Source organism: Armigeres subalbatus, chromosome 2 (genome assembly GCF_024139115.2).
Source record: "Armigeres subalbatus isolate Guangzhou_Male chromosome 2, GZ_Asu_2, whole genome shotgun sequence".
NCBI lineage: Eukaryota > Metazoa > Arthropoda > Insecta > Diptera > Culicidae > Armigeres > Armigeres subalbatus.
In genome coordinates, this window is record NC_085140.1 from 273,163,793 (window position 1) to 273,190,994 (window position 27,202).

At 44.1% G+C, this 27,202-nt stretch overlaps 1 protein-coding gene across 1 annotated transcript in view; it reads right to left on the bottom strand.

Annotated features, from left to right (window-relative positions):
- LOC134212255 (vesicular glutamate transporter 1-like) overlaps nt 1-27,202 on the bottom strand; it is a 68,561-nt gene that overhangs the window by 34,773 nt on the left and 6,586 nt on the right. Inside the window, 1 exon segment of the mRNA XM_062689944.1 lies at nt 15,642-15,945. Coding sequence (XP_062545928.1) covers nt 15,642-15,945 — 304 coding nt within the window.

Sequence of the window (27,202 nt, forward strand, 5' to 3'; positions counted from 1 at the left end):
TTGCCTCCTGTTGCGATACTGGATTGCAAGCAAATGTATTCGGTGTCGCAGGAGGGAGAGAAGCGAGTTTATTCTCCGTCTGATTCTTTCTGCGTCACCTTCTCCGGGTCCGCGCTGCCTGACTACGTAGTGATTGGCAAACTTCGACTACCTGTTCGGTTGTATGTACCGAAGGTGATGAATTGTGTTAATTGCAAGCAGCTGGGCCACACCGCTCAGTACTGCTGCAATAAACCTCGCTGTGCATCATGCGGAGAGAAGCATGTGGGTGGCGCGTGCAAGACGGCACCGAAATGTGTCTATTGCAACGAAGGCCCTCCACATGCTCTTGAAGCTTGCCCGACGTACATACAGCGGCGAATTCACCAGAAACGGTCTCTTCAACAGCGGTCTCGTCGAAGCTACGCCGAAATGCTGCGGAAGGTCGCTTCGCCGGTTGTTTCTGAAACCATCTACTCGTCTCTTCCTTTGGACGATCAAGGTAGCTCTGACTCTGAAATTGGAAATGGGGCCTTTGTTTTCAAAGGCTCAACGAGGAAACGAGTAAAACAAAGGCAGCGTCCCTCGAAAAGTCTAGAAAACAGCCTCAAAGTGAGCCCCATTCCAACATGGCGAAATCAAACGCAGGTGGAACTCAAAAACGTTCAACTTTTGTGGTTTCACATCAGGATGAACGAGAGTTCCCACCGCTCCCGGGGACATCTAAAATCCCAGATGCCCCAATTTTTGCGATTTCTCAGCCAGAAAGAGAGCATAGAGAGCGAGCACAACAACCTCCGAGCGCTCCAATGTTCACACTTTCTGGCATCGTGGAGCTCATCCTCAACTTCTTCGATGCTTCCGACCCCGTGAAGAACATGGTCAAAACTGTTCTTCCTATTCTGACTCCTCTCCTGAAGCAGCTGGCTTCAAAAATGCCCCTCCTCGAGTCATTCGTATCCTTCGATGACTAATTTCGTCGATAAGGCTCATATGATTTCGATTCTACAGTGGAACTGTCGAAGTATTCTTCCAAAATTAGATATTTTTAAATTTTTAGTTAACAAATTACAATGCGTTGTTTTTGCTTCATGTGAAACATGGCTAACACCAGATGTGAACATTAATTTCTCTGGTTTCAAGATCATTCGCCGCGATCGTGCAAATCGATATGGAGGGTGCCTTTAGGGATCAAAAAACAGCACTCCTTCTTTAGGGTCGATTTTGCTCCGATGTCAGGCACCGAAGCTGTCGCATGTCAGGTGACTATTCGAGGAAAAGACCTCAGTATCGCCTCGATATATCTTCCTCCAAACACCGCGATATCTCGTAGAGATCTCTCGCACATCTGCTCGGTTATGCCTGAGCCACGGTTGCTCTTGGGAGATTTTAACTCCCACGGAACAGGCTGGGGGGAACTGTACGACGACAACCGTTCATCAATGATATATGACCTCTGCGACGACTTTAATATGACAATTTTGAATACAGGATAAGTTACACTAGTGGCTCCTCCAGCAAGAAATAGCCGTCTAGATCTTTCCATTTGTTTGAGCTCATTATCGTTGGACTGTACTTGGAAGGCGGTCCAAGATCCCCATGGTAGTGATCATTTGCCGATCGAAGTTTTAATTTCCAATGGACATAATCAATGCGCTTCTATCGACCTCTCATATGACCTCACAAAGCACATCGATTGGGGGAAATATGGGGAGGCCATCACTGATGGCATACAGTCGATAGAAACTCTTCCACCGCGGGAAGAGTACCAGTTTCTATCCCAGTTAGTTATTGACAGCGCTCTTCATGCACAACGCCGGCCGGTGCCAGGAGCTTCGGTTCGTAGGAAACCACATAGTCCGTGGTGGGACACTGCGTGCTCACAGCTCTATCGTGAGAAATCCAACGCGTTTAAGGAATTTCGGAAACACGGATCGATCGTTTTTCACAAACGGTACATCGCGCTCGAGATCCAGTTCAAAAAGCTGGTCAAAGTGAAGAAACGTGGATATTGGCGCACTTTTGTTGAAGGTTTATCGCGCGAGACCTCAATGAAAACTCTGTGGACCGTCGGGAGAAGAATGCGCAACGCGTCGTCCGTTAACGAAGATCGTGAAAGCTCGTCGCGGTGGATACTCGATTTTGCGAAGAAAGTTTGTCCGGATTCGGTGCCGGTTAAGCAAGTGTCACGTGATGCTTTTGCTGACAGGGATGATATGGATCGGCCCTTTTCGATGATTGAATTCTCGCTTGCTCTCCTTTCATGTAACAATTCTGCTCCAGGGATGGATAGAATAAGGTTCAATTTGCCTCAAAACCTCCCCAGACGTCGCGAAGAGGCGCCTATTGAGCTTGTTCAACCAGTTACTGGAGTGCAACATTGTTCCGGATGATTGGAGGCAAGTGAGGGTGATAGCCATCCAAAAGCCTGGAAAACCCGCGTCGGATTGCAATTCGTATCGCCCCATCGCGATGTTGTCCTGTCTTCGGAAGCTGCTGGAGAAGATGATTCTCTTCCGGCTAGACGAATGGATTGAATCGAATGGTTTGTTGTCAGATACACAATTTGGTTTCCGCAAAGGGAACGAACGACTGTCTTGCGTTGCTTTCTTCAGAAATTCAGATTACTTCCGCTAAAAAAGAGCAAATGGGCTCAGTTTTTTTTTTTTTGACATTTAGGGGCTTTTGAATCTGTTTGCGTCGATGTCTTTTCCAACATACTCTACTCGAGTGGACTTTCACCAATTTTGAACAACTATTTGTACAATTTGTTGTCAGAGAAGCGTATGAGTTTTCTCATGGTGACTCGGCAACTTCACGATTTAGCTACATGGTCTCCCTCAGGGCTCATGTTTAAGCCCCCTCCTTTACAATTTTACGTCAGAGACATTGATGAATGTCTCATGCCAAATTGCTCGTTAAGACAGCTTGCAGATGATTGTGTTGTATCCGTTTCGGGTCCAACAGCGGTTGATCTGCAAGGACCATTGCAAGATACTTTGGACAATTTGTCTACTTGGGCTTTAAAGCTGGGTATCGCATTCTCTCCGGAGAAAACTGAGATGGTTGTCTTTTCAAAAAAACATAAGCCGGCAAAGTTTCCGCTCCAACTGATGGGTAAGACAATCACTCATAGCATGTCTTCTAAATACCTCGGGGTCTGGTTCGACTCGAAATGTACCTTCGGGAAGCACATTGTGTATCTGACACAAAAATGCCAGAAAAGAATCAACTTCTTGCGAACGATAACGGGAACTTGGGGGGGGGGGGGGGGGCGCATCCCATTCTGTCGGTTCTCGAATACGGTAGTTTATGCTTCCAGTCCGCGGCTAAAACACACATGTTGAAGCTTCAACGGATTCAGTACCGCTGTCTCCGTATCGCGTTGGGTTGTATGAATTCGACTCATACGATGAGTCTGGAAGTACTTGCGGGAGTACTGCCTCTAACAGATCGTTTCGCGGAATTATCGCTCCGGTTCCTCATCCGCTGTGAGGTTCTCAATCCATTGGTCATTGACAACTTCGAGAAGCTGCTCGAACAAAACCCTCAATCTCGATTCATGAGCATTTACCACTGGTATATGACGCTGGAGGTAAGCCCATCTTCGGTTGACACCAATCGTGCTAATTTCTTAGACTCTTACAGTTCCTCTGTTACTTTTGATCTGTCCATGAAGCAGGAGGTTCATGGAATACCAGACTTTCTTCGTGCGGAGGTCATACCTCCATTATTTGCAAGCAAATACGGACATGCCAGCGACGAGAGAAGCTTTTTTTACAGACGGGTCAAAAATGGATGACTCCACTGGTTTCGGTGTTTTTAACGTTTTCCATAGCGCCTACTTTAAGCTGAAAGAGCCTTGTTCAGTTTATACCGCTGAGCTAGCAGATGTACACTATTTACTTGAACATATTGCATCCCTACTTCCTGACCACTTCTTTATCTTCACCGACAGTCTAAGTACCCTGGAGGCTGTTTGGTCAATGAAACTAGTTAAGCACTCAGCGTATCTTCTAACTGAGATACGGAAAGCTTTGAGTACTTTTTATAAACAGTCATTCACAATCACCAGGGCTTGGGTCTCTTCTCATTGCTCGATCTTGGGAAATGAGAAAGCGGACTCTTTGGCTAAGGTGGACGCTGTGGAAGGTGATATTTACGATCGGCAAATCACCTTCGATGAATTTTTCTCATTAGTTCGCCAGGAAACTTTGATCAGCTGGCAGCAGAAATGGACAAATGGGGAGCTGGGTAGATGGCTGTATTCAATTCGCCCACAGGTGTCGACGCGTCCATGGTTCAAAAAATTGAATATAGGACGAGACTTCATTCGAACCATGTGTCGTCTAATGTCCAATCACTACACTCTAAATGCACATCTTTTCAGAGTGGGGCTCTCGGAAAGCAATCTCTGTGTTTGCGGCGAGGATTATCAGGACATTGATCATGTCGTGTGGGCGTGCGAGGAGAATCGCGGCCCCAGATCTGCATTAACTGAACATCTCCGGGTCCGAGGAAAACAACCAAAGCCTATTAGAGAAGTGTTGGCGGGCCTTGATCTCGAATACATGTCCCTCGTCCACCAATTTGTGAAAGTTGCTGATGTAAGACTGTGATCTTAGTCTGCCCACCCTCTTGTCTGTCGTTCCCCATATCGAATGTCTTCCTCATGTTGTTCATTTCAATGTCTGTCGTTAACCCCTTTCGTATGTCTTCCTCTCATTGTTGTCTCCCAAAAAAAAGTTTGTCCCGTTACAGATGTTAAACATCGCCAAGAATGTCAACTATGTGAACATCAGCATCGTAATTACTTAAGCACCCTAAATTCCCTTCCTTTCCTACTATATTATTGTAACCTCGTAACCCCTAACCTCGACCAAACCGCGAGTCTTTCGGTTCCCCAAAACTAACATTATGTATAAGATTTAAGAAATTGTTAAACTTGATTTCGGCTCCGTAACGCTTCACGGCAATTGAGCCTCCAAAATAAACGAAAGATTAAAAAAAAAAAGGGTATGCGATAACACTATTTTTCCTAACGAAACGAAACGAAACGAAATTTAAAATGTCTATGATGATTCGGATCGAAACGAAACGAAATATAGATTTACTTCCGAGACTTCGAAACGATACGAAATCAAGGTTCATTTATTTCGAAATTTTTCGAAACGAAACGAAATTTTAATTTTTTTTCCGCGAAATTTTTTATTTAAATTTTAAATTGGTTTTACAATGTACGCAATTCTGATTTCACTTTTTCGAAGTCAAATAACTGTTTTGCGACCAATAGAGTTATAATATCAAAAGAGGCAATCTGTGATAAATCGCCGCATTCTCGCCGCATGTCATAAATCGCCGATAGAGCAATACCCCTGCATTTGTGCCGCTTTCAAAGGAATTTATTCATCGTGGAGCGTGCACGATGCAGAAATAAACTACCCAATAGTGAGTTCAATTCACCCAACCTCGAACATCCGTACGGGAAGCCAAAATTGAGTAAGTAGGGTCGAAGTAGTTTGCCTTTACTCCCATGTTAAAAAAGAACCCAACGGAAAATTTATTTACCTAATTGCAAGTTTAATTCACTCAATTTCGACCTCAGGCAATAAACTCAAAGTTGGCTTCCCGTAATGAACTGGCGTTGGATTGTTTAGCTCTTTTGTTTTTGATAACAGAAGAAAGAGTGGATGAAAGAGAAGAGAAAAAATAACTCAAAAATAAGTTAAAAAAAACTCAACGCTGGGTACTTTTTTTTCTTCTGTGTGTGCTCCCGAATCTGATCAATTTTATACCAGTATATACAAATATAGAAATTGTGGGATTTTTCATATACGGATTCAAATTTCGTTTAAAACCTTAGTTCACTTAATAATTATGTAATTATGCTGAAGAATAATACATATTGTCTTGTCAGCGTGGTTTTATAGTATTGAGAAAAGTCAAAATTAGAAAATGAATGCTTAGATTTATTTTTTTATTTAGTGGGATACTCAATTATGTATCCACATCTGCCAGGCGTATACGCAGATAGAGACCAACATTTAAAAAAGGCGTACCAGCCAAAACTTATTTCTTCTTATTCGTCCACATATATATAACATACTTTGGCTCATTAGAAGAATCCTGTGCACCTTTCTAAAATGCATAAAGATATGTATTTCAGATTGAATTTCACAGACCCATAGTCTTATATACAACCAGCTCGACGAATTGAGCTATTGTCTGTGTGTCCTTGGCATATGAGAACAGCTGTTATGATCAGCTGTCAGTATGAGCTGAAAGCTTTCAGCTTTCCGCAATTTTAATGATCTTTCAACCCGTTCTGGATTTTTTTGCAAATTCCATGCGAAGATCTAGAAATGCCCACAAATCTGCAATGTTCCTTACATATTGTGCAAATAGTCAATAAAAAGCTTAGCTAGATTAACTGTACACATAGTAGTTGCTAATCATGATTGGCAGAGAAACAGCAAATATGCACAGCTCACCAATTAAATAATATTCTTGGGAAATGAAATTAAATTATTAATTTATTAATTAGGCCGATACAAATATGTAAAATCTATTTTGTCCCCCCCCTCGGATTTTTTTGCCAAAAAATAATATTTTGAGGGGGCAACAAAATAAAATTCGGATGATTTTGAGTATTTTCAAAACATTCTTTAGAGAAATGCTCCGAGAAATGCTCTGCATCTCCGTGAGCGCTACGGGAAAGGAATCGTTGGTTAGTTGAGAAGGTAATTCATGTGAAGCCCCTTGGTAACCGACTAAACGTGGTGGAGGAACTCTCATCGCAGTTCCTCTCTGACAAGTTTGTCGGTTCATCTATTGGAGAGTGAAACACTTGAGCAGGTTGTTGCAAAGGTTATGCTCACCCATAAATCCGTTTACATCTGTGGCATTTACTTGAGGCCGAACAGTGATCCCGATAAATTTGTTGCGCATTCCGATTGTGTAAATGAAATCGTCAACATAGCTACCCCATGTGACACTGTAATCGTAGTTGGGGATTACAACCTTTCTAGGCTCGAATGGTTATATGATGACAAAGTGGAAGGATACTTGCCAACCAACGCTTCTTCCGAGTAGGAGTAAACTCTAACTGAAACTTTGAACGCTAGTGGCTTGAAGTGGCTAGAAGCAAATCTGCAATGTATCAAATTCGAAAGGAAGACTTCTTGACTTGGCATTTGTAAGCGACAGTAACGAAGCTAAGTTTATTGAAGCACCATATTCAATCTTAAGTTCTGACCGCCACCACAAACCGTTCGTTCTACGTCTGGACTTTCGTAACCCGGTTCATCATCTCCAATCTGCAGTAGAAAAAATGGACTTAGATTTTGACTTCTCTCGCTGTGACTACGACGCTGTGAAGAACGAGCTTAAATCACTAGGTTCTCCAGATACTCAGTGGAGATGATATTAATGATTACATCATTCTACAACGGGGTTTTCGACACGATAAGCAGGTATGATCTTTACCTCGGAGGACGTACAAGCAACTCTGGTGGAACGCTGAACGCTGAACGCGTCGCAGGTTTTTTCCGTAACCGGACTGCGACAAATAGAGCTCTTCTGCGAACCGTTGAATCGGAGTACGAAAATCTCGTGTCGTCTACCTTTCGTGAGTAAGTTCACCGTGTACAAAATGAAGTTAAATCGAACCCGTCAGCTTTCTGGCGCTTCATCAAAACCAAGAAAAATCGCATGCGATTCTATTCACTGTGAGTTTTGCTGATGTTACATCAAATGATATCGCTGAATCTTCTGAACTATTCGGAAGTTTTTTCAAGTCGGTGTACAATACGAACCCTCCTCCAGATTCGACAGACCTTCTTAACTCTCTTCCATTATGCAACATAAACTTTCCGCGCCCCACATTCTCCGTGGCTGAAATTTCAAAAACATTAGAAGCTGTCGATCCATCGAAAGGTCCAGGTCCAGATAGACCACCTCCTGTTTTTATTCAACGATGTGCTGACGTATTAGGATTGCCTGTTTGCATTTTGTTCAACATGTCGCTTGCGCTAGGAGTCTTCCCAGATGAGTGCAAAATATCAGCAGTTACTACAGTTCATAAGACGGGTAGGTCCCATAATGTTGAAAACTATCGTCCAATCTCGATTCTTAGTTGTCTGATTCATGAATGTATGTATGTGGCTGCTAAACCTGTTAATAACAGGCTGTTATCTCTGAGTACCAACATAGCTTTGTACGAAATCGCTCAACTGTAACAAACCTGATGATCTACACTAGCATGCTGAATTCTAACCTGGAGAAGAGGTGTCAAGTTGACAGCATTTACATCGACTTTTCGAAGACTTTCGATAAAGTTCCTCACGCATTAACTTTAAAGAATTTAGAACGTTTAGGGTTTCCTGACTGGATTGTCACTTGGCTGCGTTCTTACCTGATTGGTAGGTCATCCTTCGTTAAATTAGGCACTGTCTCATCCAATACATAACCTACGCCATCCGGAGTGCCACAAGGGCCGCTGATTTTCATCATCTTCGTGAACGATTTATGTCCAACGCAGTTTCGTTCGTTTTGCCCTCAGGCGATTGCCGTGGAATAATCCTTTGAGGTTACCGCACTATGAAGAGCGATACCAACTGATTCGACTCGAAACCCTTCAACAACGACGTGGAGATTTGCATAGGGTTTTTGCATTTGACATTATAAACAACCACGTGGACTGCCCTGAGCTCTTGCAGCAAGTTAACTTTCATGTTCCAGCCCGTCGCTCCCGCCAACGTCAGCTCTTCCAACACTCCATAATGTTTGGGCAAAATCACCCGCTTGAACGTTGCTTCAACCTCCTCAACGACATTGATTGGTTCGATTTTCATTGTAGTAGAACGATATTCAAAACTAGATTAAGGCAAATTTTTAGTTAGCATATAAGTTTTAAAACCAGTCTGTGCAGTTAATACTGAAGATGAAGATAAATAAATAAATAAATATTTATTGTAAACGAAGTTATTTTGAAAACAAGAAGACGAAAACTGTGTTTCAAATCAATCTAACGCAAGATCAATGTGCTTCGTTTAATAAGCTTTTACAACACTATCGATTCCGCATTAAATAATGTTGTGCTCTTCGATGCAGACATTAGTTTTACCACTCTGCACTCTCCAACACTAGCTGGCGTGATCAGCATCAACACGATCGATTGCTTACTAGTTAGACAAATTTCTGCTACGCGAGATAGATTTTTTTTCACTTCGCGTTCTCCCGGACTAGCTGCCGTCCCACGATCGCTTCCGCATTTATATTGTGCAAAAAGTTAAAAAATGTCATTAAATTTTAATTTTAATCTTGGAAACACTGAAGACGTTTTACAGAAGAAAACTTCATACGTATTTGTCGACTGAGAATGGGGTTATGTAGTAAGCTAAAATAAAAAAAATTGTATAACCAAAAGTTTTGAAAACAACTTTAAGATTTTGTTCAGCGGCGCAGCCAAAATTTTTGATAATATAAAGTCTGGTTTAAGTTTAAATTTGTTTCGAAATTCCGCGGAATTCCGTTAAATTTCGTTAGAAGCTTTTTCTAGCGAAATTTTTGTAATTTTATGAAACGAAACGAAATCAAGAAATCAGATTTCGCCATGCTCAAATTCCGCGAAATTCCGCGGAATTTCGTTTCGAATCATCTGAAACGAAATTTTTCGAAATACCGCATATGCTTAACCGAAACATGTCTATAACAAGTGTGCTACTCGGGTCAGAGCACTCTTTAGAATCTGTCAGAGTTCAAGCCAACATTCCGTTGACTTCTTCCCACATACACGGCTCGCTGATCTCCGCTGTAGCAAATATGGCTGCTCTAACTGTACTCTAGAAGGCTCAAAGAGGGGCCTTATCGAGCTCATCATCCTTCCGATACGCTGCCTAAAGATATTGCGCATTGGCGACATCAGATTGTATTGGATGCTCTGGGTCGTAACGAAGTGGCAGAAGATATCGAACATGTGGCCAGTTCGTCCGTAAACGTAAGATAATGTAGTTCGACATGTCAAATAAGATTGACCCAAAAGAGGTTACTTCCCCAGGGGAGCTAGGTTCCGGGAACACCCAGGAGACGGCCAAGTGAATTAAAACCGTCGAAATGTGCTTCAGTGTACTAATTTTATAAAATCATGAAGTTTGAAGTGTCGCAAGATGGGCTCCCAGATTGAACGAAAAGTGGCCTCTTCCCAGAGGAGGCAGATTATTCATGAAGTTTGGCATGTCGCAAGATGGAAGCAGCGAAAAAGTTGCCACTTTCCCAAGGAAACCAGGCCTATGAAGTAACCGGAGGGTGGCCAATTCGATCGAAACTCGCCGAAATGTACTCCAGTATATTTGTTATGCAAAATTATGAAGTTTGACATGTCGCAAGATTGTTCCATAATTGAAAGAAAATTGGCCACTTCCCCAAGAGAACCAGGCTCTGGAAGTACCCGGAGGATGGCCAATGCGATCGAAAAACGCCGAACAGTGTACTTGTTTTGCACAATCATGAAGTTTGACATGTCGCAAGATGGATTTCAATCTGAAGGCCGATTTTTTTGGTCATTTTTTCCGGGAGGGGGTAACCCCAGTACTCCCCGGAATGTATCCGAAACCATGGACACTCCACAAAAAACCTTGTGATCGATTCCAGTAGATTGCTTGAAAATCCGTAAGAATTCGGCTGAGCTGCGTGGTTATGAATTTTGAGTTTTGCCGTAAAATGGAGGTTGACGACGTACGTGTTAAGATCCATAACTACGCTAAAATTTAGCAATTAATAGACAAATATGTTCCGTTAGACATGATAAAAAAATAATAACATTCCTGCTATTTTCCCATGAAAAGAATGATCCATAAATCTTTGGAAAATGATTAATTAACAACAGTTACTGTATTGACCCATAAAAATTCAAATTTGCAATTTTTATCGTGATGATGTTGCAAAATGTTCCTAAATTAATAATTTCGGTCATTTGATCCATATTTTATACTAGCAGACCCGACGAACTTCGTTTCGCCTAAAGTTCATTTGTTCTCTGCTTAGTTCTCGAGATGTACAGAAATTTCTGCTTCATTTGTATGGGATCCCCCCTTTCCAAAGGAGGGAGGGGTCTCGAATCATCTTAAGAACCTTCCCCGACCCCAAAAACCATTGCATACAAATCTTCACGCCGATCGGTTCAGTAGTTTTCGAGTCTATAAGGTTCAGACAGACAGAAATTCATTTTTATGTACATACTAGCGGACCCGACGAACTTCGTTTCGCCTGCAATTAATTTATTATTTGATTAGTTCTCGAGTTATTCAGAAATTTCTGTTTTATTTGTATGAGAGCCCTCCTTTCCAAAAGAGGGAGGAGTCTCGAATCATCTTAAGAACCTTCCCCGGCCCCAAAAACCTTTGCATACAAATTTTCATGCTGATCGGTTCAGCAGTTTCCGAGTCTATAAGGTTCAGACAGACAGAAATTCATTTTTATGTATATAGATATAGATATAGATATAACGCTTGGAAAGACTATGTCTTCTCCATTCAGCTCGGTCCATGGCTGCACGTCGCCAACCACGGAATCTGCGGAGGGTCCGCAAATCGTCCTCCACTTGATCGATCCACCTTGCTCGCTGTGCACTTCGCCTTCTTGGTCCCGTCGGTCTAGTAAGAGTTCACAGAGCGGGACCGGAAAGGGCCCTCTGTTATTGTTCCAAGAACGAGTCCAGTACTGGCCGAAGACACTTCTTCTTCTTCTTACTGGCATTACATCCCCACACTGGGACAGAGCCGCCTCGCAGCTTAGTGTTCATTAAGCACTTCCACAGTTATTAACTGCGAGGTTTCTAAGCCAAGTTACCATTTTTGCATTCGTATATCATGAGGCTAACACGATGATACTCTTATGCCCAAGGAAGTCGAGGCAATTTCCAATCCGGAAATTGCCTAGACCGGCACCGGGAATCGAACCCAGCCACCCTCAGCATGGTCTTGCTTTGTAGCCGCGCGTCTTACCGCACGGCTAAGGAGGGCCGAAGACACACTTTGTTCAATTCTTAACGTCGGCCAGCGGGATGGAGTAGGTGTAAGGTAATCCCTCGTGTCCGACACTAGTCGGAGTACCGGTATTTCCTCTAATGTCGCAGTAGCCGGGAATCCAGACGAATGTGCTACCGGGGATCATACCTGAAAGGATTCCCTAGATCCATGGGTATTTAGAAGTCTCGCTTTGAAGGGCTATTACATTAATCAGGCAAATTACACTTGCGGATTCCGTGAAGATCACGATTGGTTTGTTCGCCGGAAAAGTGGCCATGACCAAAAAAGCGGCAGCTTCGGCGGAAAAAAATATACATTGGCGGGTTAGACTCTCCGATTTGGCCACGTTGGGTCCACAGACTCCAAAGCCGACTCATCGACTGGAGACGGATCCGTCGGTATACCGAATCTCGCTAATTCGGAAGCGCGGTGCGCTGAGTTCCAGTACGGATCTTCTAAGTTTGTCCGTGTTTTTTCCTCTTTTGAACCGGGAGACGATGGTGCGGAGCCATCAGCAAGCCCTTTGCTCCGTGCCAGTAGACCCGCGTCACTAGGGGGAGACCGGTACCGGCTGCACTTCTCAAGATCCGGTCAGCCTCGTAGAGGAGCCACCAATGAGCTACAGTAGGTGTTGAAGATATCAAAAGAATCGCCTGGCTGTTGATAGTAAACAGTTTTGGAATTGTGCAAAATAATTTAGGAAACAAAATTATTCAAACGCTTTTTGATGTTTGCTTCAAGTAAGCATTTGACAGCATCGCACGTTATATTACCGTGAATATGCGTTAAATGTTCACTGTTTCGGCCATGGACATCGTTCATAATATTTGGAAAATAATTGGACATATTTACCACACGTGGAGGATAAAATTCAAGTTAAGTGCAAAATAAATTCCATACTCAACAATATTCTCCATTCCAACATAAAGCTCCAAATTTCAGTTCATGATATTTCATAATAGTTTATGATATTCTATGGAATGTTGGTAAAAATGCGACGACAAGCAAAGGATCTGGACAGGTTCTTCTTGGTTCCTTCGTCCACTGAATGCCGATGTCGGCCCAGTCGTTCCGGTTGGGTTTTGATTTACGGTCTGCCGGCGCCCAGCAACTGGAGGCGTGGGAAACCCCTCCAATCATTTGTAGTCAAGTAACGTGTATTCGTCGTTGTAATTCGACTATGCCGGCAACCTGCCGGATAAAAAGAGAAGAAGCATCAATTGCAGCTGCCGCAAGTGCAACCAGAGCGGAAGAAAAAGTGCCCGACAGTGTTTGAAACGAGCGACCCGCCGAATTCACATCCGTAGATTCCGCAAAATGTGTAAAGTGTATAAGCTGCGATTTCTTCAAGTTGAGTCAACTACGAAACACTGAAGACGGTCTTACTGTTGAGGTCGAAATACGTATCTGTCAAAGGTACAATTAAGTGGTGGAATTAAATGGGATAGTACGAACTCGTCTTATGACAAGTGATCCTAAACCATTTATACACTCACCAGGCAGTATCAATCTACTGGGTTGTTTCGCTTAAATAAGACAAGTTTCATACGCATTTCAAAAAATATCAACGACAAAATAGTAGCCCTCCGATTTTTTTTAAATAAGGTCCGCGCGAGTATTGATGGTCTATATCACATCATCGGAAAACATGAAGGCCCCAGGCTTCAAGAAAATCCTGAATCTCGAACTGACAGACATGAGGGTTCCTTTTGCGAGCACCTTTCGCTGATTTTTAATCAGTGTCCCACTCATCTACTTCCCATCGTCCAGGAAGGCAGCGAAAGTCATCCCTTTGTTGAACCGCATTGCACAACTCAAATAATCCGGGATTGTAGAAAAAATGGTCCCAATAAATTTCATGCATTGGATTATTAATTACAATTTTATTATTAATTATTAATTATTAATTATTATTAATTACAATCTTATAATATCTTATAGTGGAACTATTCCCATTTCCATCTCACTAAACATATATTCAATTCATCACGAAAGGATAAAACCAATCTCGTCGCTTTTTTTGTTCATTGCTGAAAAAATCTCAAACATAAGAAACAAATTCTATTTCAATGTTTTGTTTAGGATGAGATGATTGTACGAGCTATAAGATTAAGTCTAGGAACAGTAAACCTAATTACAATATTGGAGTACGATTTTGTATCTTTATTATTGAGACCTGCAGCCCAGGGCTGGCTCATCTCTATATAAGAGTACCTCATTCCACCGTTCATAAAGCATCGTTCAACTGCCTTTTTGCTGTCGATTGCGAAAAGACTAATGAATATTCTGTCGCCAGAATATGATGCCGATAATGAGCCGCGCACCAACCACGGAGCTGGGGAATGGAACGGATCGTTAGGGGAGCTATCGCCATCATCGACATACAATGGGGAAATCCCCGATCAAAATCGGATGGTAATGAACGCAAAAGAAATGGCTAGTCACGGAAAGGACGACGGCATTACAAAAGGGAAATCCGTAAGCAATATGAGGACAGCGAGGGAATATGAAATTTTATGAAGTCGAACATAATGGAAGCATTTATGCCGCTCGTTCGTCGTTAATACGCGCGCGACACAAAAGATGATAATTTTTTATTCACGTCGGCGGCGACACGTATCTGACTGAGAGACTATCCGGCGCCTCACTGGGTGAAGATGATCCATTTCCGTCTTGCCGACATGGAATTCGTGTCTTGTGGAACAGTGTGTTCCAAAAAGTTCAATATAAGGCGAATAATTTAAAATTCTGCTAGGATGTGGGTAAATTATCCTTATTTTTTTACATAGAATGTTCGAGATAACCACACAATATATTTGAATATTGGATATGTGTCATGATACATGATAAGGTATTTTAGTATTAAAACCATAGCGGAATCGTTTAAACATGAAACTGTTAGACACCAACGCTCTGGATGGGATAGGTTCCATTCTTGGAGCACCCTACTATCCAATGATGACGACCAAAATTTCCCTCAAATGGTGGGGGGGACCAATATCAGAATGTAGAAGGTTCTGAGTTTCGGTGGCGCCATGGTTGCCGTCACTATTTTATTGACTCGGTTTGTTGCTTGCTGGTCTGCTGCTATATGAAGAAAACAGCATTGGCAACGATTCAAGTGTTAAATGGAACGAAATGTTCGTCTCCGTCTGCCATCTCGCATCGCCGAGGGGTGGATTCGATCAAGTGAGATATACTTCCGGTCGCTTCCGGAGCGGTGTTATGACGGGAAATGGATGTGCTCTTGTTGTTTGAGTTACGAGCGCAAGATAGAATACATTAAATCCGCATCGATTTCTGAATAACTCAGTTCGATGCTTTGGATTACTCTGAGTCATAGTATTGTGACGAAATTTCTATTAATTCTGAACTACGGTGACGATAAAAATCCATCTTTCCACATCAGCTGCTTCATTCCAAACAAATTCCATTTCCAATGTCCCACAATTTTTGCGTGACTTCCAATCAGCCTGTTCATTCGTGTAGAAAGATATCATTCATTAAACCTGATAACCTTTAGGTGAACCCTTTTTCGCCAATTCCATTTGGCGGCACGTGTCCCGACGGAAATCACGTTTGACAATAGAACGCGGAACCCTCCGATACTACACCATTCCCGAGTCATTAACTCACCGCATTCTCGAACTGGAGCTTGGCCATGCCCATGTTGCAGCGCATTCCGAACGAAATGATGAACCCCAGACAGGTCATCAGGGCGATGGTAAATCGGGTCGTTTTGATGCAGGGACACTCCGCCCGGACGTACTTGTCGATGTGTCGCAACGGTGGCCGTTCGATTTCCTCGAACGACATCGGCGAATCGCCTCCGCCGTCGTCCGCCGTGTACCCTTTGGTGCCGTCGCCACCAGGGACCATGCTGCCGCCGCCCATCTGGTCGTAGCCCTGCTTCGGCATTTCGAACTTCTCGAAGCGCATTCTGAAATGGAGCGAGAAGAGGATAATATTCATTAGTATTTTTTTGTTATTAAACAATAGGGCTAAGCATTATCATGAAAAATCAAATAGTACATAATAAAAAAACCCAGATTAATCCACCTAGCGGTGATGGTGCCTTTCTCGTTCGTTCAAAAGGTTTGGAAAAATCTCAAATAACACCAATATGTGGATTGGTCTTATTTTTCATATTTGTTTATATCCATAAAAAAAAATTATCGCCAAACGCAATTTGTTGCAAACAAATCGGATGAGCATAAGAGCAAAAAATGGCATTTTATTTTGTAGTTTTAAAATTAGTATTTTCGCCATAACTTTTGACCCAATTGTACGATCCGGCCAAGTTTCCATAGGAAACAATGGGACAAGATTCTGCGTCGAAAGCAATCTGTTGCGAGCGACCTGAGAAGCACATATATTGCACATCAATCACAGTAACTTATATATGACCAGATTCAGTCACAATAGGGCACTGCACAGAAAAATCTCTTTCTCTTTCGTTCTTCATAAGATTTGACGTTTACTGGCCTTATTGTTTTCTAATTTTTATGCAGCGAGAAAGAGACAAAGCAGCCCGTGCAGTGCCCTATATGGTTACTGCAAATCGGTTGAGGAAAAGTGCCTGAAAAATGAGTGTGTTTTTTTAGCGATTTTTCCATAAAAAATGGTATAACTTTCGATCCCATAGTCCGATATGGCCAATTTTCAATAGGAAACAACGGGACAGGATTCTGCGTCGAATGCAACTTGTTGCGAGCAAATCGGTTGAGAATAAGTGCCCGAAAAATGAGTGACATTTTTTACGCGATTTTTTCGTATGAATTTGTATTTTGGCCATAACTTTCGATCCCATAGTCCGATCTGGCCAATTTCAAATAGGAAACAATGGGACAAGATTCTGCGTCGAATGCAACTTGTTGCGAGCAAATCGGTTGAAGATAAGTGCCCGAAAAATGAGTGACATTTTTTACGCGATTTTTTCGTATGAATTTGTGTTTTGGCCATAACTTTCGATCCCATAGTCCGATCTGGCCAATTTCAAATAGGAAACAATGAGACAGGATTCTGCGTCGAATGCAACTTGTTGCAAGCAAATCGGTTGAAGATAAGTGCCCGAAAAATGAGTAACATTTTTTACGCGATTTTTTTGTATGAATTTGTATTTTGGCCATAACTTTCGATCCCATAGTCCGATCTGGCCAACTTCAAATAGGAAACAATGGGACAGGATTCTGCGTTGAATGTAACTTGTTGCGAGCAAATCGGTTGAAGATAAGTGCCCGAAAAATGAGTGACATTTTTTACGCGATTTTTTCGTATGAATTTGTATTTTGGCCATAACTTTCGATCCCATAGTCCGATCTGGCCAATTTCAAATAGGAAACAATGGGACAAGATTCTGCGTCGAATGCAACTTGTTGCAAGCAAATCGGTTGAGGATAAGTGCCTGAAAAATGAGTGACATTTTTTGAGTAGTTTTGCGCGCACACACACACACACACACACACACACACACACACACACACACACACACACACACACACACACACACACACACACACACACACACACACACACACACACACACACACACACACACACACACACACACACACACACACACACACACACACACACACACACACACACACACACACACACACACACACACACACACAGGGGGCAGCAGGGACTTTGTCTAAGGGCTTGACGACCTCCCCATGGCCACTGCGAGTTAGGGAGCGTGGCTAGGTTGTGGTTGGGTTTGCCAGTGGGCTCTGTTGATCCTCTATAAAAGCTGCATGTGTCTGCAAGCAGGCCCTATCACAGCGACCGTGCGCCGCTCAAAGCACACAAGCCCAAGAGGAGTGCCAACTGGCACATCAGGATTCATACCAGTAAGATCCTGATTATGGTATACTGGTCACAGCAAACGACATTGGACGATTCTCGGTTTATGGATAGGACTAGGCGTATATGGGCTGACAGTCGAGCTATTCTGTTTCCTGAGTAAAAAGAGTGACATCTTCTTGAAATGGCAAGCAGGCTAATGGTTCGTCTGCCTCCGTCCTGATAAACAACCTGGCAGGCCTCGGTAACGTTTCAAAACCTGTCACCTATACCGGTGGGTAGTAGGTTCAGATGCACCATTCCTGATTTACACCGATCCGGCTCTGAACACGGTGTTATAAGGCACCGGAGTCAACCCTTGCATGGACCTCACTGTTTACAAAGGCACCCATGGGATCATAAGAGGCGACTATCTACAACAGGTAGAGATAACGGCCCGGAGGGGGGACCCTTTTAACATGGAAACAAATTCTACAAACAACGAAGGAGCAGGCGGGGCGAATGTTTTCGCAAAGAGTGGGAAGCTGCAGCGATCTCCAGTGATGTCGCAGGCAGCAGTAGCGAGTACCAGTAGTACGGCCAAGACTGCTGAGTACCAGGCAGGCCAACAGGAGCTAGGATCCGGGAATAGGGTGTCCACCCAAAAATCGGAAAGTAGTGCTACTCAGGAGGAGCTACAATTCGGGAGGTCCAACCTGATGGAGGTGCGGAAGCGAGTCAACGAGCTTTATGACTTCGTGAAGGACAAGCACAATGTTCACACGAAGATCAAGCTTCTAGTGACAAGCATTAAGTCCGCCGTAAAGCAGCCGAACACGAACAGATCGCGCTGAAAAAGAAAGCCGAAGCAGCTGAAAAGGTGCTGAAAGATGCGGCGGAGCATACAGCAGTTGAGACACAGCAGGCACCCAAAAGTCCCCGAACCACTCGCACTTTTGGAAAAAACGAGGAAGGGATTCGCCTGGAGAGCAGGAAGGCACGAAAAGCAACGGAACGTGCAAGACTTTGCCAGCGTTCTGAAGGAACGTGTCAAGGATGGTGAGTGGCAGACCGTGGAAAACCAGCGGGAGAAGAGGAAGCAGCAGAAGGAGAATGTGGAAAAGAGGAAGGAACAGAAGAAACAAGAAAACGTCGTTCTCCTCGGGAGAGAGTTAAAGGTGATGCCCTGATCGTAGAAGCGAGCGATAAAACGTCGTACGCAGCGATCCTGAAGAAAGTGAGAGAGGACCCGGAGCTAAAAGACTTGGGTGAGAAAGTGGTGAGAACTAGGCGTACCCAGAAGGGGAGTTGCTGTTCGAGCTGAAGAAGGATCCCACGATCAAGAGCTCGGCCTTCCGGGAGCTCATTGCCAATTCATTGGGCAGTGACGGTAACGTAAGAGCTCTAACGCAGGAAGCAGTGGTCGAGTGCAGAGACCTGGACGAGATCACGACGGAAGACGAACTGAGGGATGCACTGGTCTCACAATGCAAGCTGGGGGAAGTGCAAATGACGGTTCGACTGAGGAGAGCGTACGGTGGCACACAAGTAGCAGCGATACGACTACCAGCAGAGGCTGCCAACCAAATGGTGGAGGCGGGCAAGGTAAAAGTAGGATGGTCGGTGTGCCCGTTGAGATTCGCCCCACGAGTCACCAAGCAGATGGAGCGATGCTTCAAATGCATGGCGTTTGGCCACCAGGCGCGAAACTGCAAAGGCCCGGATAGATCCGGTCTATGTAGGAAATGTGGTGAAGAAGGACACGTTGCTAGGGACTGCACGAAGCAACCAAGATGCCTGCTCTGCAAACCGGAGGACGGAAACGACCATACGACGGGTGGCTTCCAATGCCCTGCATACAAGAAGGCGATGGCGGGCCGGGATTAATGGAGATCATCCAGTTGAATCTCAATCATTGCGACACCGCACAGCAACTGTTGTGGCAGTCGACAACAGAAGCAATGTGTGACGTGGCAATTATTGCTGAACCGTATCGGATCCCTCTCCTGACAACGGCAACTGGGTGGCGGATTCATCGGGGATTGCAGCTATCCAAGTGATGGGCAAATCCCTATTCAAGAGGTGGTAGACAGCTCAAGCGAAGGTTTCGTTATCTCCAAAATCAACGGGATCTTCGTGTGTAGCTGCTACGCACCCCCAAGATGGACTTTGGAGCAGTATAACCGGATGCTGAACTCACTCACGGAGAAGCTGATCGGCCGAAAACCGGTAATCATAGGAGGCGACTTCAACGCTTGGGCAGTAGAGTGGGGAAGCAGGCTGACTAACCCCAGAGGTTACAGTTTGCTGGAGTCGTTGGCAAAGCTGGACGTCAGGCTGTGCAACGAAGGTACCGTTAGTACATTTCGCATGTACATGAACTGGAGAGTTAGTGAGGACTATACACATAGTGATCACCAGGCGATCCGGTATTGTGTTGGAACACGAATGCAGACGGTACGGCGAGAGATTAGGAATAGCGGGCGAAAATGGAAGGCGAAGGACTTCGACAAAGATCTTTATCGAAGCACTCCGAGCGGACAGCGGCGCTACAAATCTCGATGCAGATGAGCTGACAGAAGGCATGCGATGCGACGATGCCAAGGAGACTGGAGCCAAGGAAAAGCCGGCGGCTAAATTACTGGTGGAACGAAACTCTTGCTAGTCTTCGTGTTGCGTGTCTCAGAGCAAGAAGACGCTTTCAGAGAGCAAGGTCTGAAACAGTCAGAGAGGAGCGTAAGATAATCTTCCGTGAAGCTAGATTGGCCTTCAAACGGTATAGATTAAAGTCAGCCAATCCAATTGCTTCAAGGAGTTGTGCCGAGAAGCTGACGCTGATCCTTGGGGCAACGCTTATCGGGTCGTAACAGCGAGGATCAGGGGTCCAGCGACGCCAGCGGAAATGTGTCCGGACAAGCTGAAGATCATCGTTGATGGTCTCTTCCCGCAGCATGATTCTACGATGTGGCCACCTACACCGTACGTAGATGAAGACGGAGTAACCATTGCAGGTATGCAAGTCTCCAACGACGAGCTGTCATCAGTGGCGAAAGGTCTGAAGATGAAGAAAGCTCCGGGTCCGGATGGAATTCCAAACGTGGCTCTAAAAACTGCGATACTGGCGTTTCCAGATTTGTTTAGGATGGTGCTGCAGATGCTGCAGATGGTAACTTTCCGGATAGGTGGAAGATCCAGAAACTAGTGCTGCTGCCGAAACCAGGGAAACCGCCGGGGAATCCAGCATCGTATAGGCCCATATGCCTGCTGGATACACTGGGGAAGCTTCTGGAAAGGATTATCCTTAATCGGCTGACGCAGTTCACTGAAGGCGAGACCGGCTTATCGGAAATGCAGTTCGGATTCCGAAAAGGCAGATCGACGGTGGACGCAATCAGGACGGTCATTGAAGTTTCAGAGAAAGCGGCCAAGAAGAAGAGGCGCGGCAATCGATTCTGCGCTGTAGTAACGATTGACGTCAAAAACGCTTTAACAGTGCCAGCTGGGAGGCTATCGCCACAGCGCTGCACGGTATGCGGGTTCCTAACTACTTGTGTAGAATCATTGAAAGTTACTTCCAGAACCGGATCCTGGTTTACGAAACAAATTCGGGGCAGAAGTCGATTAGGGTTACCGCAGGTGTTCCGCAAGGTTCCATTCTAGGCCCGACGCTGTGGAACATTATGTATAACGGAGTTCTAAAACTGAAGTTTCCCAAAGGCGTGAAGATTTTCGGATTCGCGGATGATGTCGTTCTAACGATAACCGGAGAGTCGCTGGAAGAGGTAGAAATGCTGGTGGCGGAGACGACCGACGCAGTTGAAAACTGGATGAATGGAGTCAAACTGCAGCTTGCTCACCACAAAACAGAAGTGATGCTGGTTAGCAACTGCCGCGAGATCCAGCGGATCCAGCTTACCATAGGAGGGCACAACATACCGTCCGTGCGGGCTTTGAGGCATCTAGGAGTGATGATCGACGACCGGTTGAATTTCAACACCCATGTAGACTATTCCTGTGAAAAGGCATCTAAAATGGTCAGTGCGTTTGCAAGGATCATGCCGAACGTGGGTGGTCCTAAAAGCAGCAGTAGGCAGCAGTAAAGCAGCAGTGTTTCGCCTAATGGCCGTTCGAGTCGCGAGTGCGTACCGAACCATTTCCTCGGAGGCAGTTTGCGTTATCGCAGGGATGATTCCAGTCTGCATAACCCTAGCAGAGGACATCGAGTGCTACCAACGGAGGGATACCAGAAATGTGAGGAAGGCGGTAAGACTGGACTCTATGGTGAAGTGGCAGCAGGAGTGGGACAATGCGGATAATGGAAGGTGGACCCATCGGCTCATCCCCAATGTGTCGACGTGGGTGAACAGGGAGCATGGTGAGGTGAACTTTTACCTCACACAGTTCCTGTCCGGACACGGTTGTTTCCGCCAATATTTGCACCGGTGTGGCTATGCATCATCGCCATTCTGCCCGGCGTGTATCAACGTAGAGGAGACTCCAGAGCACGTGATATTCGACTGCCCGAGGTTTGCGGAGGCACGTAGGAGAATGCCTGCCATAAGGGCGGACAACATCGCAGAGCGAATGTGTCGCGATGAAGGTACGTGGCATGCGGTAACCAGAGTTGTGACACAAATAATGTCAGAGCTGCAGCGTCGATGGAGAAGGGACCAGCAAGCAAGGGTCGGCTCGGAGGAAAATCCAGCATAGTGAGCAGTGTTTGGCCTCGGGTCGTCGGGGCGCCGGTGAACCGGAAGTCTTCTGCCAACCGGAATCGTCGGACCGACTTCGGCACTCGATCAGTCAACCTGCTGAAGAAAGAAGAAAGAAGAAGGAAGTGCTTCGGGTATGTAGGGCACCGCCAGTGCGGACGTCATCCACCACCGGAACTGTTGGACCACCTCTGCAACCCGAAGACGAAGTCGGCGCAATGCGCGAAAGCGTCCCCTGCGATAGCCGCCGGTAGTCGGGGCACCATCAGTGCGGAAGTTTCCTTCACCGGAACTGGTGGACCACCCTCGACGCCGGGGGAAGTCAGGAGGATTCAAGTGAGGAAGTTTGCGGCACGACCGCCGAGGGATCGAGACAACGTAGCAGTGGATCTCAGCCAGCCAGTCGGCGAACTAGCCTAAGCTAGGGGCCGGAATTTTAGAAGAAGTGCATGAGCACAGCCCCCCCCGAAGTAGTCGCAGCATCCCGTGGTCCCGGGGGGATCGAGGCAAGGAAGATAAGGGACCCGGTTTATCCGGGAGGCACATTTTTAGCAGGTCGGGAGGAGCCCATCCCTGTTCGCCTTCGAGCATAGTGTGGATGCTCGAGGTGTCTGTCGCGCAGATTTTTGATGGCCTTTAACCCTTGTAAAAAAAACACACACACACACACACACACACACACACACACACACACACACACACACACGCGCACAGACATCACCTCAATTCGTCGAACTGAGTCGATTGGTATATAACACTATGGGTCTCCGGGCCTTCTATAAAAAGTTTGTTTTTGGAGCGATCATATAGCCTTTACGTATACTTTGTATACGAGAAAGGCAAAAACATTACAATACTGACATGCTGTTATTGCGTGTTACTCTTGTTAATCTCATACTAAAATACTAATCTCATAAATTAAAATCATGCGATGCATTGCATGATTTTAGTTTAATGCATCGAATAAACATTCTTTTTTTGGGCTTTGACGTTTTTTGGGGCGAAATCGTTTTTCTGCGAGTGAGCGATTTGATTCTGCCCGAAAACTCAAGCGCGATGTTCTTCTTGCTGCACTGTAGAAGCACAAGTGAGTTTGCTCGTGTATAAGACATTTGATCATACAGAAAAACTGTATTTTAATAATGTTTATCACACGAATCTAGAATAGAATGTGTCGCACTCTTTGGCAAATTGAATTTAATTTAGTTGGATGGATTGCTAATATTAGTGCTTTCACTTAAAGCAGTCAAACCATAGATATAATCAAACTTTAAAATACACTGTCAAAAGCAAATTTACGGGGTCAATAAAATTTGCACAGTAATTATTTATCGGGTTTATCCAACATCAAAGAATTAATCAAATTTCAAGCAAATAATAAAATTGATATCAAGAAACTTATAGAACAACTTTCAATTAAAAAAATATATTCTGGCACTAGTTGAAATAACAGAATTTTCCTTGGAATCCCGTTATTTCGAAACCATATTATTTTGAGATTTTTTTTCCCGAAATTAAAAAAAAAGTTTAGATCTCAAGAATTATAATCCCATGAACCATACGCAGGCAGCATCTGTTATAATCGAAAGAAACAAGTGTGGTTGTTGCAAATATTTCACTAATAGTAGCTAACAATAAAAGACCCTAGCAACACACACATTCCTCATTGGTTTCTGCAAACTTATATGTGATCAGATGCAGTCACAGTCAAGTTGCTGTAACCATTTTTGTGCTGCTCAAGGGAGTGTCTTATTTATCTTATTAATGATATGAGTGTATTACTTCTACGTGAAGTTAAACGATTTACAATGATATGGAAATGCTAATATTATCTTCCAAGACGTAGGGGAAACGGTCAAAAATGCACCTCTGGGGCAAAATGGCCTCCCTCATAAAATCACTCATATAATCTGTTGTAGTACATTTATGAACGAATATTACCATTACAATTCATAATTAGTTACCCATCATTGATCTCTATTGGAAAAATCTAGCAAAATCCTTTCATATTCACTCAAATTTACCGATTTGCTATTCTTCAATCACATCCGTAAGATCGTAGTTCAATCCATTAAGAAAATACGAACAACCATGCGTTCACCATCATTTTACATGCAATTGAGTCATTTTAGACCACCATTCGGGCGTTTTGCCCCAGGCCTATTTTTAAAACATTTTTCAAATGTGTTAGAAAGTCATGAAAACCTTATTGTTTTAAATATGAGATCATGGTGAAATGTAGCTGGGTCTGTAAATTTTGCACCTATACGTTGAAATGGTTGGGTATTTTTGTTTATATGGGCGAAAACATCGAAAAAGCTTAAGGGGTGCATTTTGGACCGTTCTCCCCTACATGTTCATGATAGAATTAGAGGCGAAAGTATAGAATTGATAGTTCCGTTAGGATACGGCAAACATTCTTCATGCCTGCCGTATCCTAACGGAACTATTCTTTCGCTTCTAATTCTATCATGAACACGTACGTCTAAGTTTGGAAGATGATATTAGCATTTTCATATCATCGTCTTTTATATTGTTTCAACAGCACCTCAGATAATAATAATTTAACATCAGTAGTTTTCTTCATTTTTTTTACATAGTTGGGAATTCATAGTCTGGTTTGTCGCGAAAACCTTTTTTATCTGCAGCGGCAAATATTGTGCCAGATCATTAGTTATCTTTTATCGGCACAAACGAGTTTAAACTTGCTCAGGGCATCACCTCGTCTAGTGCCTTATTTATAAAACCCAAAATCCAATATCAACGATTTTGCGATTTTTGAATTTGATCACATCGGATTTTCGAAGTGTGAGTGTTGGCGAGAACCCTCGTCTTTTTCGAACATGAGAAGTGAGTCCCGAGTACGCCCTTTATCGAAACCATCTATCATGCTTTGACGGCTACGAACCGTCATCGGAATAAGTAGATGTCAACTGATTCAACACATGCAGTGAGAAAAGAGCAGAAGTTATATTACCCATATTATCATCCCTAAAATTAAATAAAGTTAATCTACTTAAATTAATAGTCTTAAAAGGTAATATTATATTCTATGCTTAAAATATGTTTATATTAGCTTATTATACACCGTGTTAAATCTAGGAAAGGGAGAGTAAAGAATCGAAAGCATAGCTTAACCTAAACGGACAAAACACAAAGAACACCAAATGCAAGTGCTAACAATTATTAAAAAAATGGATTCAATAATGAATTAAATAATCTGAATTTCAGCTTTGAAGCTGTACCGAAAAGACCTGCTTGCAAGAGGTGTTTGCTATTCATCCGGAACGAAATTCCTCCCAACAAAATCAAAGATTTGCTACAATAGATGTCCGCGTGGTTGATCATCGCACAATGAATACAACATGTAGCCATTGTCTACTGTGCGAACGATCGGACAAAGCCGATAATCTGGTTCAATGCGACCAGCACACAAGTCATCGATCCCAATCATTGTCACAAACCAGCCGTAGTTCTGCTCTAACAGCAATGTGTCTCCAACAGTTGGAGAAAGAAAAACAAAACATCCTCAAAGAACTCGATGATGCGGAGAAGTTTCAGCGCTTGAGGCGTCAGGTCGAAATCGAATTTGAAAGACAGCAGTTGGCCATTCTAGAAGAGCAGCTAGTAGAAGAAGAGATCGTTCCCACATCGTTCCCACAACGTCTACTAGTTCCTAACAGCATCCAACAACCGCTTCAGAGGAGTATATCGAAGCTGCAACGGTCACCTCTGAGTGTGATGTAGCGACACCGTTCGAACCCGTCGAAAACCAGACTACACCAGTGGCGATCGTAACCGTGGTTGGGACCACAGCTGCTTTAGAAATCCTGCCGACCAATGTTGAGGCCGATTGCAACGCGTCGTCGACGGCAGTCCGAGTGCTAGTCGTGGACAATGAGAGACGACTTACCACTAACCACATCAGGAGTACCACTTGATGCGACCGTATCCAAAAGCGAACGAATTGATCCAGGACAGGGACCACCATCCGGAATTGTTCCTTTAGTACAACAGCAAACGGCAGTACCAGTTTCTATTGAATCGCAGCGAGACCATCAAACACGGAACGACAATCATTTTGCCATGACGTCACGCGCAGGAGGGCAAGGTAAAATCACGATCAATACAGGTTGGTCAACAGAGAATCAGGTGAGAACTAATGTAAGCACATTACACGTGAGATTAGAGCCTATAGCCGAGGCTGCTCAGACTAATACACCTGTAGTAGAAGCAACAAAAAGTAGCGTAGCTAATCAGATATGGTCAAGAGAATGCCAAAAAATGCAGACAAGTCTAAAAATTTGCCAAGCCAGCAGGTAAACCTCCCCCGGGGCTGAATATAGCTGGTCAAATTCCACCATCACCAACACTACTACCGAGCTTAAATTCAACAACCCAACTGTCAATTCGCCAAAATCCGCCTTCGATGGCATACGGTCAGTGTAACGAGAAATTTTCGCTTCTATCTTTGCCACCGTCGGAGCGGTTCAGTGTTTCAAATCCCCAAGGAATGCAAACAACTTCTGGACGTAAGCAGTTAACAGTGTCAAGTGTTGGAAATCAAGCAGTGAGTCAGCCTCCGCCAGGGTATGAGCAGTTTAGGAGATAACCTATAGCAGCATCTGTGGCAAATGGTGCCCAACTGCGGCCGTCAGATCTTTTTTTTTTTATTACCAGACTAAGGCCGGAGTGTCC